The sequence below is a fragment of the Elephas maximus genome, chromosome 3, assembly GCF_024166365.1.
Source record: "Elephas maximus indicus isolate mEleMax1 chromosome 3, mEleMax1 primary haplotype, whole genome shotgun sequence".
Lineage (NCBI taxonomy): Eukaryota > Metazoa > Chordata > Mammalia > Proboscidea > Elephantidae > Elephas > Elephas maximus.
This window is the reverse complement of record NC_064821.1, coordinates 36313769-36327001: the sequence shown is the minus strand read 5'-3', so window position 1 is coordinate 36327001 and position 13233 is coordinate 36313769. Positions and strand designations below refer to the sequence as shown.

General features: G+C 53.7%; 1 protein-coding gene across 4 annotated transcripts in view; it reads right to left on the bottom strand.

The window, feature by feature from the left end:
- The window catches only part of TPM4 (tropomyosin 4), a 29308-nt gene that overhangs the window by 14938 nt on the left and 1137 nt on the right, over positions 1 to 13233 (bottom strand). For 2 of the 4 annotated variants that reach the window (XM_049877285.1, XM_049877282.1), the window contains exons 2-3: positions 7334 to 7459; positions 1750 to 1883 (exon numbers count right to left, since the gene is read on the bottom strand). In XM_049877285.1, coding sequence (XP_049733242.1) covers positions 1750 to 1883; positions 7334 to 7459 — 260 coding nt within the window. Of the gene's footprint in view, positions 1 to 1749; positions 1884 to 6869; positions 7119 to 7333; positions 7460 to 13233 lie in introns of those variants that run through there. The other 2 variants (XM_049877286.1, XM_049877284.1) reach the window with 2 other exon arrangements.

Genomic DNA, 13233 nt, shown 5'->3' with positions numbered 1-13233 from the left:
GATGCCACGGAGGTGAGCGCTGTCAGTCTTGAGTGCATTCACGGCCCTGGTTTGCATGTGTCCCTGACGTAACAGTGGTCACGGCCTGCTGTGGATTGAATTTGTCATTGTTGTCCATCAAGTCGATTCTGACTCATAGCAGTCCTACAGGACAGAGCAGAACTGCCCCATAGGGTTTCTAAGGCTGTAATCTTTATGGGAGCAGATTGCCAGGTCTTTTCTCCCATCGTGCAGCTGGTTCGAGCTGCTGACCTTGTGGTTAGCAGTCGGGTGCTTAACCATTGCGCCACCAGCGTTCCTTCTGTCCCCCCAAACCTCTTTATCTGCGGATGTAATAACATTTGGGAATAGAGTTTTCTTTGTTATATTAATGAGGCCATATGTGCATAGGGTGTGCCTAAACCTAATCACTTTTTTTTTTTTATTTGAACATTTTATTGTAGTTTGGGTGAAAGTTTACAGAGCAAATTAGCTTCCCATTCAACAACTTACACACATTTTGTTTTGCGACATTAGTTGCAATCCCTTCAATGTGACAGCATTCTACCCACTTCCTTCCTGGGTTCCTCATTTCTATTCGCCTATCTTTCCTGCCCCTTCCTGCCTTCTGAACTTTGTTTTCGGGCAAGTGCTGCCCTTTTGGTCTCACAGTGTTATTTTCACTTTACAGGACTGTCTATTGTTTGGTTGAAAGGTGATCTCCAGAAGCAGGTTCAGTTCCAGGTCTGATGGGTGTCTAAGGGCCATAGTCTTGGGGGTTCCACCAGTCTCTATCAGACCAGTAAGTATGGTCTTTTTTTTATGAATTTGAATTTTGTTCTACATTTTCTCCCACTCTGTCCAGGATCTTCTACTGTGATTGTGATCAGAACTGTCAGTAGTGGTAGTGGGGCACTATCTAGTTCTTCTGGTCTCATGCTAGCGGAGGCTGTTAAACCTAGTCATTTTTGAAATATAAAAGGGGCAGATTTGACACAGAAAGAAAGAAGCACAGATGGTGGAAGATAGATGCCACATGGAGATCACCAAGAAACCAAGGAAGAGAAGCTGAAAGAGACAAGAACCTTCCCCCAGAGCTGACAGAAAGAACCTCCCCCCCAGAGCTGGTGCCCTGAATTCAGACTGCCAGCCTCCTCAACAGTTAGAAAATAAGTTTCTGCTCTTTAAAGCCACTCACTTGTGCTGTTCCTGATATAACAGCACTAGGAGACTAAGACATTGCCCAACTGCCTAAAGCCCTGCCTGAGAGCATGCCCCACCCGGACAGCTTTTGAACCAGGGTGGGACTGCTCATCATGGTAACTATTCCTGTTGTCTGCTGTCTGTGAGTAATTAAAACAGTTTTCACTGTTGCCAAAACCAGGTACCTGTCTTGTGTGTAGAACATGATCAGGCTAAATGGACATAACACCCAGGGGTTGGTGCCACTGGGTGAGATTCTCATCCCAGTAGTCTGGGGGCTACCTGGGATCCAGATGCAGCCTTTAAGGCAGTGGTTAAGTGTTTGGCTACTACCTAAAAGGGTGGGAGTTTGAATCCACCAGCCACTCTTTGGAAATTGCACAGGGCAGTTCTACTCTGGCCTATACGGTCTCTATGAGTAGGAATCAACCCGATGGTAACGGGTTTGGTTTTGTGTGTGTGCAATGCAGATCTCACTGACTTTCACCCCAGCTCTGGGAGGTCAGCCGTATGACCACTTTTTTCCAGAAGCAAACGCCGATGCCACTGCATCCTAGGCATCCTTACCTCTCACTTTCATCTGCAGCCTTCTCCGCCTCCTCCAGTTTCTGCAGGGCCGCAGCCAGGCGCTCCTGAGCCCTGTCCAGCTCCTCCTCCACAAGCTGGATGCGTCGGTTGAGAGCTGCCACATCACCTTCAGCCTGGAGAGAGGGGGCAGAGGGCAGCCAGGTTAAGAAATAACAGGAATGCCAGTAGTGGGAGCCACCCCCCGCCCCCCACACCATGCCCCTTCCCTCAGCGAGCACACTCCCTCACCAAAGCCCACCAGGAACCTAGGCAGTAAGGCATCCTTGCTCTTGTCTGGAGAGGGAATGTCAAGTTCCAGTATGATTGTCTCCCAAAATGCCAGGGAACATCTGTCACTCAATAACTAAAGGTGTGTGCCCCAGCACAGGATGGGAGGTCAGGTCAGAACCAGAAGAGAGACATGGAGCATGTCATGGGCTCTGAGACAACAGAGCTGGCCTATCCAAAAACTTGTAATGAACCCAAATGGTAAGGCCCCTGAAAAAGCACAGTGGGTAGACTGCTAGAGTTCCTAAAGTGCAAGCCCATCGGTAACCTGGCTCACCCTGCCATAGAGGGTCTATTCACAATTATGTGAAGGGCAGATAAATGCAAGAATATGGGAGCCTCATTCTGTAGAAGAATCCTGATCAAAAGGGGGGAAAATGTGGAACAGAACCTCAAAATCTCATTGAATTCAGACTTCCTGGAGCTGTTGAGGCAGGATGAATCCCTGAAACTGCTGCCTTGAGGAAATCTTTAAACCTTAAACCAAAACTATCCCCTGAAGTCATTCTTTAAACCAAACAAACAATAGTTTAGCTGAATTGTAAAAGAATACCTTGCACTTTTTTTGTTTTAAAGAATTATACATATGAGATCAAACTGACAACGGCAACTTGAGAGGTTAAATGAGAAGCTTAGGAGGGCTGTAAGTTTGTGCTAATGATGGTGAAATAATTTGGAAAAGGATATCAAGAAAAGTGGCACAACCTAAAGAATATAATCGATGCCACTGAATTGTACACGTAGAAATGGTTGAATTGGTGTATGTTTTCCTGTGTATATTTTCATAGAAAAATTTAATTGGAAAAGGAATCACTGAGTGGTTAAAAACAACAACAACAAAAAAGAATATGGGAGCCTCACCATAATGAAATACCACCTCACCCCCGTTAGAATGGCAAGGATTTAAAAAAAACAAAAAAACGGAAAACGGGTGTTGGTGAGGTTGTGGAGGAACTGGAACCTTCCTCCATTGCTGGCGGGTATGTAAAATGGTACAGCCGCTGTGGAGAACAGTTTGGGGGTTCCTCAAACAGTCGGGCATAGAACTACCATACGATCCAGCAATTCCACTCCCAGGTGTACACCCAGAAGTGAAGGCAGAAACGTGTGCTCCAATGTTCACTGCAGCCCTTTTCATAACAGCCAAAAAGCGGCAACAAATCAAATGTCCACCCACACGTGAACGGATAAACACAACGTGGTCTATACATACGATAAAATACTAACCCCCAAAACATTAAAGAGAAATAAAATCCTGATACATGCCACAACACGGACAAACTCTGAAAACATCATGCTGAGTGGAAATAAGTCAGACAAGTATTGTATGATCTCACTTATATGAAATAAGCAAATATACAGAAACCAGTGGAAACCCTCCGCGGCAGTTCTACTCTGTCCTATAGGGTCGCTATGAGTCAGAATCGACTCAACAGCAGTGAGTTAATTAGTGGTTTCCAGGGTTGGGGGCAGGAAACCCTGGTGGCATGTAGTTAAGTGCTACGGCTGGTAACCAAACGCTCAGCAGTTTGAATCCGCCAGGTGCTCCTTGGAAACTCTGTGGGGCAGTTCTACTCTGTCCTATAGGGTCGCTATGAGTTGGAATTGACTCGATGGCACTGGGTTTAGGGGTGGGAGTGGGGGTTAAAGGAGGAGTTTTTGCTTGGGTGGGCACTGAGTTTAAGTTAATGATGGTAGAACAATTAGAAAAAAGATAGGGGTATGAGTTGCACAACACGAAGAGAGTAATCAATGCCATTGAATGGAGCATGTAGAAACTTGAGTCGGTGAATGTGTTATTGTGTATACTTGCACCACACACACAAAAAAAAGAATATGGGAGTCTCACTTAAATGTTGGCTATACAGTTGTGGGGGAGGGGGAATGGAGGATTGGACAAAAAGGTATGCAAAGGAAAGAAAACCTTGTTACAGGCACAGAAGCTGTGTCCGAATGGTGCTGTTGGCTTTGCAACGTGTCTTCATCTACAGTGAAGGTACCATGGTAGAACGTATAAACACAGGACTCGGGTTAGAATCCTGGTCTTGCCACTCTGTAGCCACGTGGCAATGGGCAGGTTGTAGGACCTCTCTGAGCCTCTCTACTCTCCCACCTGCTGTGAGGACTATAACTGAAGGGCGTGGCATTGTACTTGGCACATACCAAAAAAAAAAAATAATAAAACCCAAAAAACCAAACTAGTTGTTATCAGTTGCCCTTGAGTCGATTCTGACTCATGGCGACCCCATGTGTGCAGAGTAAAACTGCTCCATAGGGCTTTCAAGGCTGTTACCTTTCAGAAGCAAATCACAAGGCCTGTCTTCCAAGGCACGTCTGGGTGGGTTCGAACCACCAACCTTTCGGCTAGTAGCTGAGCACTTAACCATATATGCCTATGTATGTATATACATATTTTTGAAAAAATGCTTGTCACTGCTAGTCATTTAGGGCTCCACCTCTTCCTGCAATCAAAGCCTTCCATACTCTACAAAGGATTTCCCTTATAAGGTAAAAGAGGCTCGCTAGATACATGTGGCAAAGGAACAGGAAGATGTCGGTTAATCACACAAAAATCTAAACGAAACCAGCTGTCTGGAGGCTGCCCCAGAAGTCTGCCACACGCCGGCTCTTGGCTTTCTCTTCCAGCCGAGAGAGGCTTTTTTTTTTTTTTTTGTCTCTCGGCTTAGTTCCTTTGCCCAGAAACCTTCCCCAGCTTCCCCTGCCCAGGAGAAGCACGGTTTGTAAAGGGAAGTTTTTAAGAAGTCCTAAACTTTCCAAGCACATCTTTCCTCCCAACTGGCCTGTCCCATTACTACTAAGTCTTGGCACACAGCTAAAGGCCATTTTTAAGCAGAAGTAATTGTCCTCCTGTGACATGACTTGGGATGAGATCAGACAGAGGTTATGTATATGAAAGAGGCCAAACCAGCTACTGTTTAAGGCACACACAGTTTTCTAAGGCCTCTTCTGGCCAAAGCAGCCTTACAGGATTAACTGCCCAGCAGTTTGGGGAGGAGAAGGCTTCTGGCCTGGGTGCTCTCCGGGATTTGTCCATACACCTCAAAACTCTTCTCCTTCTGGGTCCCAACCTGGAGGTCTGGTGCCCCAGATTCCAGGGCCCCTGGCTTCCCATCCCCCCAACTTCCTTGCCTCTGAGCCTTTGCACACTGAGGTCCCTTGTCCCAGGAAACTCTTATTCATTCTTTAAAACCCTACTCATCCTCCATTTTGAGACCTCCTTCCCTCTGCCATGTTCCCATAACAGAGCCTAGAGAACCCCCATGACACTAACCACACCCCCACCTCATTTGTGTGTCCCTACAACCCCCCGTCCATTATGCTGTGAACTCCCGGGAGAAAGGGAGAGGAGAAAAGCCCTAATTGAGCACCTACTATGTGCCCACCCCCATGCTGGGGTCCTCATCTATGCCCAATGAGGTAGGCACTATTATCACCCCTACTTTATCATCACCCCTACTTTACAGGTGGGGAAATAGGTTCCAGGAGGTCAACTACAGAGCTGGACAAGGTGTTAGGTAGTATGCTAGGTAAGATGAGACTAGAATCCAGGTGTCTCCCCATTATAGGTGTGGCCACTCTCTATGCTGAGGGGTGGTGGGGATGATGAGGGGGCGGTGGCGACGGTGAGGGGGAGTCGAAGCCTCTCCTCACCCTTTATACCTCAGGCCCCACTGCATGCAGCGCAGGCACACAGCAGACACACAGATGAGCGTGGGTGGCGAGTTCCATGCTAGCTAGTATCCCGGTCCCTGGTCCCTGCAGGGCCCGGCAGGCTGCTCAGGCAGCACTTCCGCCCCGCCCCCCCCCCCCCCCGCCCGCCCAGGGCAGACACGTCGCTGCCGCGCCCCGGGAAAGTTCGGTGGGAGCCCGGCAGAGCTGTAGAGCCAGAAAGTGAGCCGCCCCAGTGTGCTCCACCGGCCTTGCCCCACACAATAGCAGCTCAGCGTCCCCCCACTCTCCACCCCGGGCCAGGCCGGGCTCCTATCGCGCAAGGAGCATCCCCCTACCCCGGTCGCGCACCCCGCCCCTCCCCCCATTTCCCGTTCCCCGGCCCCGCCTCGCCTGGCTGTGGCGCCCCCTCCCCGGGCCCTGAGGGAGGACTGCGGCAGACCGGGGGTCTCGGCTACGGCCCCGGTGGGGGACTGCGGCGGGGCCCGAGGGCGCGAAGGCGGCTCAAGTGGGCCGCGGGCGCTGAGCGCGGGAACCGGGCGGCACCGAGAGAAAGGAAGAAAGGAGGGGCGCGGGGCAGGAGACGCCCGGGGGTGAGGGGTCCCGGGGCGTGTGGGCCGGGGGACGAGGGGATCGCCGGGGCGGGGATCTCCGGCAGGAGACCTGGGGAGTACGCGGCGGAGGACCCCGGGGTGGGCGCGGGACGCCGGAAGGGATTCTTAAGGGGAGCCGGGCAGGAGGTCCCAGGTGGGGGGCGTCGGGTGCGTGGCTGGAGGCGCCGGGAAGGGTCCCCGGGGAACGCAGCTTCAGGGGGCGCGGGGCTGGAGGCGGCAGGGCGGGTAAGGGGTTCTGGGGGGGCGCCCGTGGGGGGTGCCAGGGCGGAGATCACGGGGCCCGGGCCGGGAGGCGCCAGGCGGGGAGTCCGGGGCAAGAGGCACTGGGAAGGGGTCCCGGGGGCGGGGCGCCGGGAGGGGATCGCGGGGTCCCAGAAGGCGCGGGGCGCCAGACTGGGATTCCTGGGGCCGAAGGGATGGAGGCGCCGGGGCGGGGATGCTGGGGAGGCGGGGCCCGGGCGGGGGTGGCGGGGTCCCGGTGGGAGTGCGGGGCGCAGGGCCGGGGGTGGCGGGGCTCCGCGCGCTCACTTTCTCTCGCCGCTCGCGTTCGCCGTCCAGCTCGCGCTGCAGGCCCTGCGCGCGGTCCTCCGCTTCATCCGCCTGCTGCTGCAGGGCCTGGATCTTGCGCTTCACCGCCTCCAGCGAGTTGAGGCCGGCCATTGCGGGACGCGGCGGAACGCGGGGCGCAGGCTTGGCTAGACAACGTTGCAGCACCGCCGCCCCGGCCGCCAGCCTTTGGAGCGCCGGCAGCCCCCGCCCGTCCCCGCCCCCGGCCCGGCCGCCGTCGGGGTGAGGTCAGCGCGGCCGGGGCGACGTCACACCCCGGGGGCGGGCCTGACGTCTGCACCGCTGGCCGCAGCTGCTGGAGAAGGCCCCGATTCGAGACATATTTGGAGAAAGCGCCTGGAATGCTCCTCCTTTCCCTCCGGCGCGCCCTCCGGCCCTGGACCCTGTAGACCCTGCCGCGCGCGCCCCCGTTACTGCGCACGTACATTGGAGGCTTTCTTCTCAGTCAGCTCCAGCTTCTCCTGCGCGTCCTTCAGGTTCTCCGAGTACATGTCCAGCTCGTCTTCCGTCCCCTTCAGCTTTTTCTGGAGGTGTGTTAGCTCCTCCTCCACCTGGGGACAGATGGGGGCACTTGTCAACCTGGGGGACACCTCCCCGTGGCGCAGGGTTGTCCCCCATGTTCACAAGAACCCGCTGTCTCTCCCTGGGTCTCAGTTTCCTCCTCTGTAAAAGAGGGAAAACAATAGTATGTTGTTAATTGCCCTCCAGTAATTCTGACTCATGGTGATCTCAAACGTGCAGAGTAGAACTGCCACTCCATGGGGCTTTCAAGGCTGTGACCTTTCTGGAGCAGATCGTCTCTAGGTGGCTTTGAACCACCAGCTTTTCATTTAGCAGCCAAGCGCTTGACCATTTGCACCACCCAGGGAATTCTACATAATATGCATTGTCAGTTAAGTCAATTTTGACTTATAGTGACCCATGTGTCAAAGTAGAACTGCCCCATAGGATTTTCTTTGCTATAATTTTTACAGAAACACATCGCCAGGTCTTTCTCCTGAGGAGCCACTGTGTGGGTTCAAACCGCCAACCTTTCCTTTAGCAGCCAAGCGCTTAACCATTGTACCACGAAGGCTCACGAAGGCTCCTTAACAATAGTACGTAAACCCACTGCCGTCGAGTCGATTCCGACTCATAGCGACCCTATAGGACAGAGTAGAACTGCCCCATAGAGTTTCCAAGGAGCGCCTGGCGGATTTGAACCGCTGACCTCTTGGTTAGCAGCCATAGCTCTTAACCACTGAGCCACCAGCGTTTCCAAATAGTATGTGGTGCTCAAAAATGTTACCTGTTAGTATTATTTTCAAGGCCTCTAGGTGGCGCAAACGGTTTGTGGTCGGCTGCTAACCCAGAGACTGGCAGTTCAGACTCACCCAGCAGTACTTTGGAAGAAAGGCCTGGTGATCTGGTTCCATAAAAACCCTACAGACCAGTTCTACTCTGTAACACATGGAGTAGACATGAGTTGGAACTGACTCCAGCAACAGTACTATTTTCACAGCCTCCATTCTCCCTGCAGCTCTGACCTGGGGACCAGCTGTTCTTATCCTTTTAGGGGTCCCCAATACCCTTGCAGAATCGAGCACAGCTTTCGGGAAGCTGATAGAAGTCCCGACACATTTCCCAGAAAAATACATCCAGTTTTGCATCTCAGTTTCAGGGGGTGGTGCCTCTTCATGATACTAGGTTAAGCAGAAAGGGGGTCTCATTTTCTGGGCCTGAACCCTCCCTCACATCCATCCCCAGCCTATCCCCTGTAGGCCTGCCTCTCTCCACACACACGCTCACACTCACACACTGGCAGCCACAGAAACTTTCTAACCACGTATCTGCCTTTCTTCTGCTTATAACTATCTATGGCTCCCCATTGCCCTCAGGCATCAATTCTTAGACTGTCTCACCAAAACACCCCCTAAGGGCTGTGGGGCTCAGACCCCCCCAATCCAAGACTTTAGGGGTTTGACTAGAAGAGGCCAACCCCTCAAAGACCACTTTCTTTGACGGCCCAAGTTAAATCTTTTAAACTCTTGCACATTTGCCTATGTTTGAATAAAAATGTCCCTTTCCCAAATTTTCAGTCCTCTCCGTTTATCCTGAGGGTCTGTCCCCATTCCCCACGCCACCCCCCTTTGAGAAGCTCAGGTCTGGGGGATACAGGTTCCAGACCGCATGACCTCTCCATACCCCACTCACTCACACCACATAGGTCAAAGGTCAGCTTGGGGAGCCTTCCCTGTCCCTTCTGGCCACACTCACTAGGGTGGTCAAGTTCAGCCTGGAGTCTGGTGCAGCCCTGCTCTAGCTGTGTCTCTGGTGGTTTGACCACTGGTCCCCCAGGGTGGGCAGACAGCTGCCACTCAGGCCGTGTTCAGTCTCCTGCCTCCTTCTCAGCAGGAGGCCCAGAGAGGTGAAATCACTTTCCCCAGGTCACACAGCGTGGGATTTAAACCCAGCACTTCTGTACATCAACCCCTAGCCTGTCCCTCACCCCGGGCCTGCCCTCCTGATCCCTCCCTTACTTGCTTATCTTCTGTTCTTCCCCGAAGAGGCTGCGCTATAAGAGTTGCTGTTCCCTCGGCTTCTAAACCCAGCTCTGAATCTGGGTTGCAACGCTCACCTGAGATGATGTGCAGAATATACCAGGTACAAAGTACCAGGTGCAAGGTATCAGGTTAAAGTACCAGGTGCAAGGGACCAGGGGCTGTGTGACTGTGTGTGTTTGTGTGTGGATTGGTACAAATTCTTAAAAGGGCCCCTGTCTGGGCTTCTTGTCTCTGGGCCTGCTGAGTGTCCTGCTGAGCTGGGTGGGGTGGGGAGGGGGTGGGATGGCAGCTGAGGCAGGGCTGGGAGGTTCGGTTGAAGTCACAGAGGTGTCCTGTGGTGGTCCCTAGCTGAGGCACTGCAGAGAGCAGGGAGGGCTGGTCTGTAAAAGGTCTCAAGGGCCACCCAGGCTCCTGTTCTGGGGATGTCCGTGGTGGCTGAGGGAGGTAGCAGGGCCTAGCCCAAGGAGGGTGGGACAGCTCAGGCCGAAGTCGGAATCTGCAGGGCCTGACACTGACCTCCATGCAGGGATCCCAGAAGCCTGACTTCCCATCCTGTCTGTGTGACCCTGTGCCTTTTTCTGGCCTCAGTGTCCTCATCTACAAAACGAAAGCCCCCACACGGCGGTCTCAACCCCCGCCTTGCCTGGGAAATGAGCTGGTTTCCTTACAGGTGTTCCCAGGCCAGCTGACACCCCTGGGGTCACCTGACTTCCTTCCAGTTCTGTGGGGCTTGGCTTTTACTGGGCACCGGCTACGCACCTGGCACAGCACTGTCATAACACGTAAGAGTGAGAGCAGAATTTTCAGCATTGGGCTCATCAGGGCGGAAAGATGGGTTGGGGTCTTGAAGACTTTTTCTGACCACGTTTGGACAGAAACATTGGGGTGGGAACTGAGATGGGGTGGGCAGGGGGCTATGGAACATTTAGAATATGCCAAAACCCAAACCAAACCCATTACCATCGAATTAATTCCAACTCGTGGGGACCCCATGTGTTGCAGGGTAGAACTGCTCCGTAGAGTTTTCTTGCCTGTAAAGATTATTACGGAAGCAGATCGCCAGGTCTTTCTTCTGAGGTGCTGCTGGGTGGATTTACACCACCAACCTTACGGTTAGTGAAACCAAAAACCAAACCCGTTGCTGTTGAGTCGATTCCAATTCATATCAACCCTATAGGACAGAGTATAACTGCCCCCTAGGGTTTCCAAGGAGCATTTGGTGGATTCAAACTGCTAACATTTTGGCTGGCAGCCGTAACCCTTAACTACTGCACCACCAGAGCGTCACTTAGTAGTCAAGTGCAAACCATTTGAACCAGGCACATTAAAATACCATCTCCCTGAGCCCCTCTACTACAGTAGGGTAAACTGAGCCTCAGAAGGAGGAATTTGCCCGAGGCCATGAAGAACGGAGATTTGATCCCTTGGCAGTTTGAGCACTATGCTTGCTCTGTCCACTGCTCACCACCTTCTGCTGAGGCGGGGAGCTTCTACTGACCCTTGACACCCCATCCCCAATGCCCCCTGCCCTGGACAGAGACCTCACCACTGCTCGGGGCTGCCCCAGCCCTCCCTCAAGCCCAGCCTTGAGCCTTGAGGCTGGGGGCATCTGTGTCTGGCTGTGTCTCCCCTGGCTTGGGGGCTCTTCCAGAATTAGGCCTGGAGCTGAGGTCACTCTGGGCCTCAGTAGCCCCCAGCCTGGGGCTGGCTCTGATACTCACAGTGGGAGTATAGGGGAAGTTTGTGGAATGAATAAACGCTCTCACACCAAATCCTACAGTGGAAGGAGGCTAAGTATGAGAATAAAGAACAGTGGCATGAATCAGGTTCCTGTCCCTTCTGTCTGGATTCCATGTACCAGGCATATGCTAGTGTGGAGAGCTAAGCCTGGAAGGCGGAACCTAGCCTGGGAGGCAGAGCTTGGCCCTGGCTCTGCAAGGTCTCAGGCAAGTCACTGTCCCTTGGACCTCAGTTTCCCCATCTGTAAACTGGCCAGAAGGCTGCACACCTTTATCCCTGCAAACAGGGCTGAGGCAGGATGTGGGGTCAAAGGCCAGTTGTGGCGGATATCACTGCCCTGGGAGGGGAGCGGCAGGAAGGGGGAGCTGGGCCTCCCTGTCCCGTTCCCACACTGCACAGGCGGAGCTGGGATTGGTACATAGCTGCAGGGTGCCCGAGGGTCAGGCTGGCCTCCAGACCCATGCTGGCTGGCTGCCTGCAGCATAAACCACTCTGAGTCAGTTGAGTCCCCTACTGCCTCCGGCCTTGTTTCCCAGCCAGCCCTGGCCGTCTAGGGGTGCGGGGCCTCTGATTTATGCTTTGGGCCCGGAGGCCTTGAATTCCATCCAAGCCGTCAGAAGGCGTAGTTTGCCCCCATTTCACAGATGAGAACACTGAGGGCTCAGAGAGGGGCAGCAATGTGCCCTGAGTCACAGAGCTAGAGGACCATCCAGCTGAGATTCCAGCCCAAGTCCACTGCAGTAGGCAGCTTTGTGAGAAAGAGGAACAGAATAAATCCAGCAGGAGGTCGGAGAGCCTGCCTGCACCTCCTTGGCCACACAGCCAGCTGGAAGATTTAGAGGACCCTTCTGTTCTGAATATGTGGCTGCCTTGGGAGATTAAGGTATATCAGTCACTCACACTGTAGTGAGAATTAGGGCCATAAACTTACTTTTTTCTGAATCTCTGGTTAAATCCCTCATGGTGAAGGCCAAATGATGAATGAAAAACTGACAGCTCATGACCCACACAGGATGGGCGTCTGTGTTAGCTAGGGAGGGGAATTTGTGACAGGGAGTGCTGGGGTGGGGCTAGCCTGCGCGGATGTGTCACAGGCGCTTAGGGCAGCCCTGGGACACGGGGATGGGAGACCCAACGGGGAAGTCAGGCGGGGCAGGAAACAACCCTCAATGATTGAATGCTTACTCTGCCAGATGCCAGGCGTAGGCCAAGGGCTCCACCTGCACAGCCACCTCTAATTCTTCCATGCAGCCGGGGAGGCACCTCTGTTACTGGCCCCACACTCAGGACCACCGAGGTACAGAGCAGGTCCTCCAGGTGGTCCAGTGGTCGACTTGTGATTTGAATGGGACCTATTTGAGCTCATAGCTTTTCCCTGAGGGCTGGCCTGGGCTGGTCTGGGCTGGGCATTGGTGCCACCATGGGTGTCTCCCAGGGCTTACCTGAGACCTGGACACTCCTGAGGGCTGGGCGGTTGACACCAGGGCATGGGGAAGCCTGTGGGGAGCAGGGTGCTACAGGAGGGGCAGGACCCCTTCTCTCCTCCCACTGGCTGCTCCTGCCACTTAGACCCAGGACAACTGACTTCTGCTCAGCCCAGGCTCCTGCCCACTGCCCTTCCATTAGCTCCCTGGAGAGCCTCTACTGCCAGAGCCTCTGGAATCTTGTCCTCAAGCTCTGTGTCCAGGGCCTGTGTGGGCTTCTGGGCCATGGGAGAGGAGGGACTGGCCTTCTTGCCCTCTGCCTGCCAGCAGCAGGGACAGCAGGCCTCCCCTAGAGACGCAGAGAACCACCGAGGTTCTCAGGCCTACCCTCAGGTCTCCATCCACCTGGCCCCCAGGCCTCCACCCTCACCCTAACACACATGGAAACCCACCTCAACGCACACAGACACTCACCCCAACACACACTCTCACCTCGACTCCCCCACACAGACAACAGTCGAACACACACACTTGCACACACATGCTAACAGAAACACCCACTCATCCACCACACACAGACACACTCCAACACACGCTCCCCCTGACACACACCCCAGG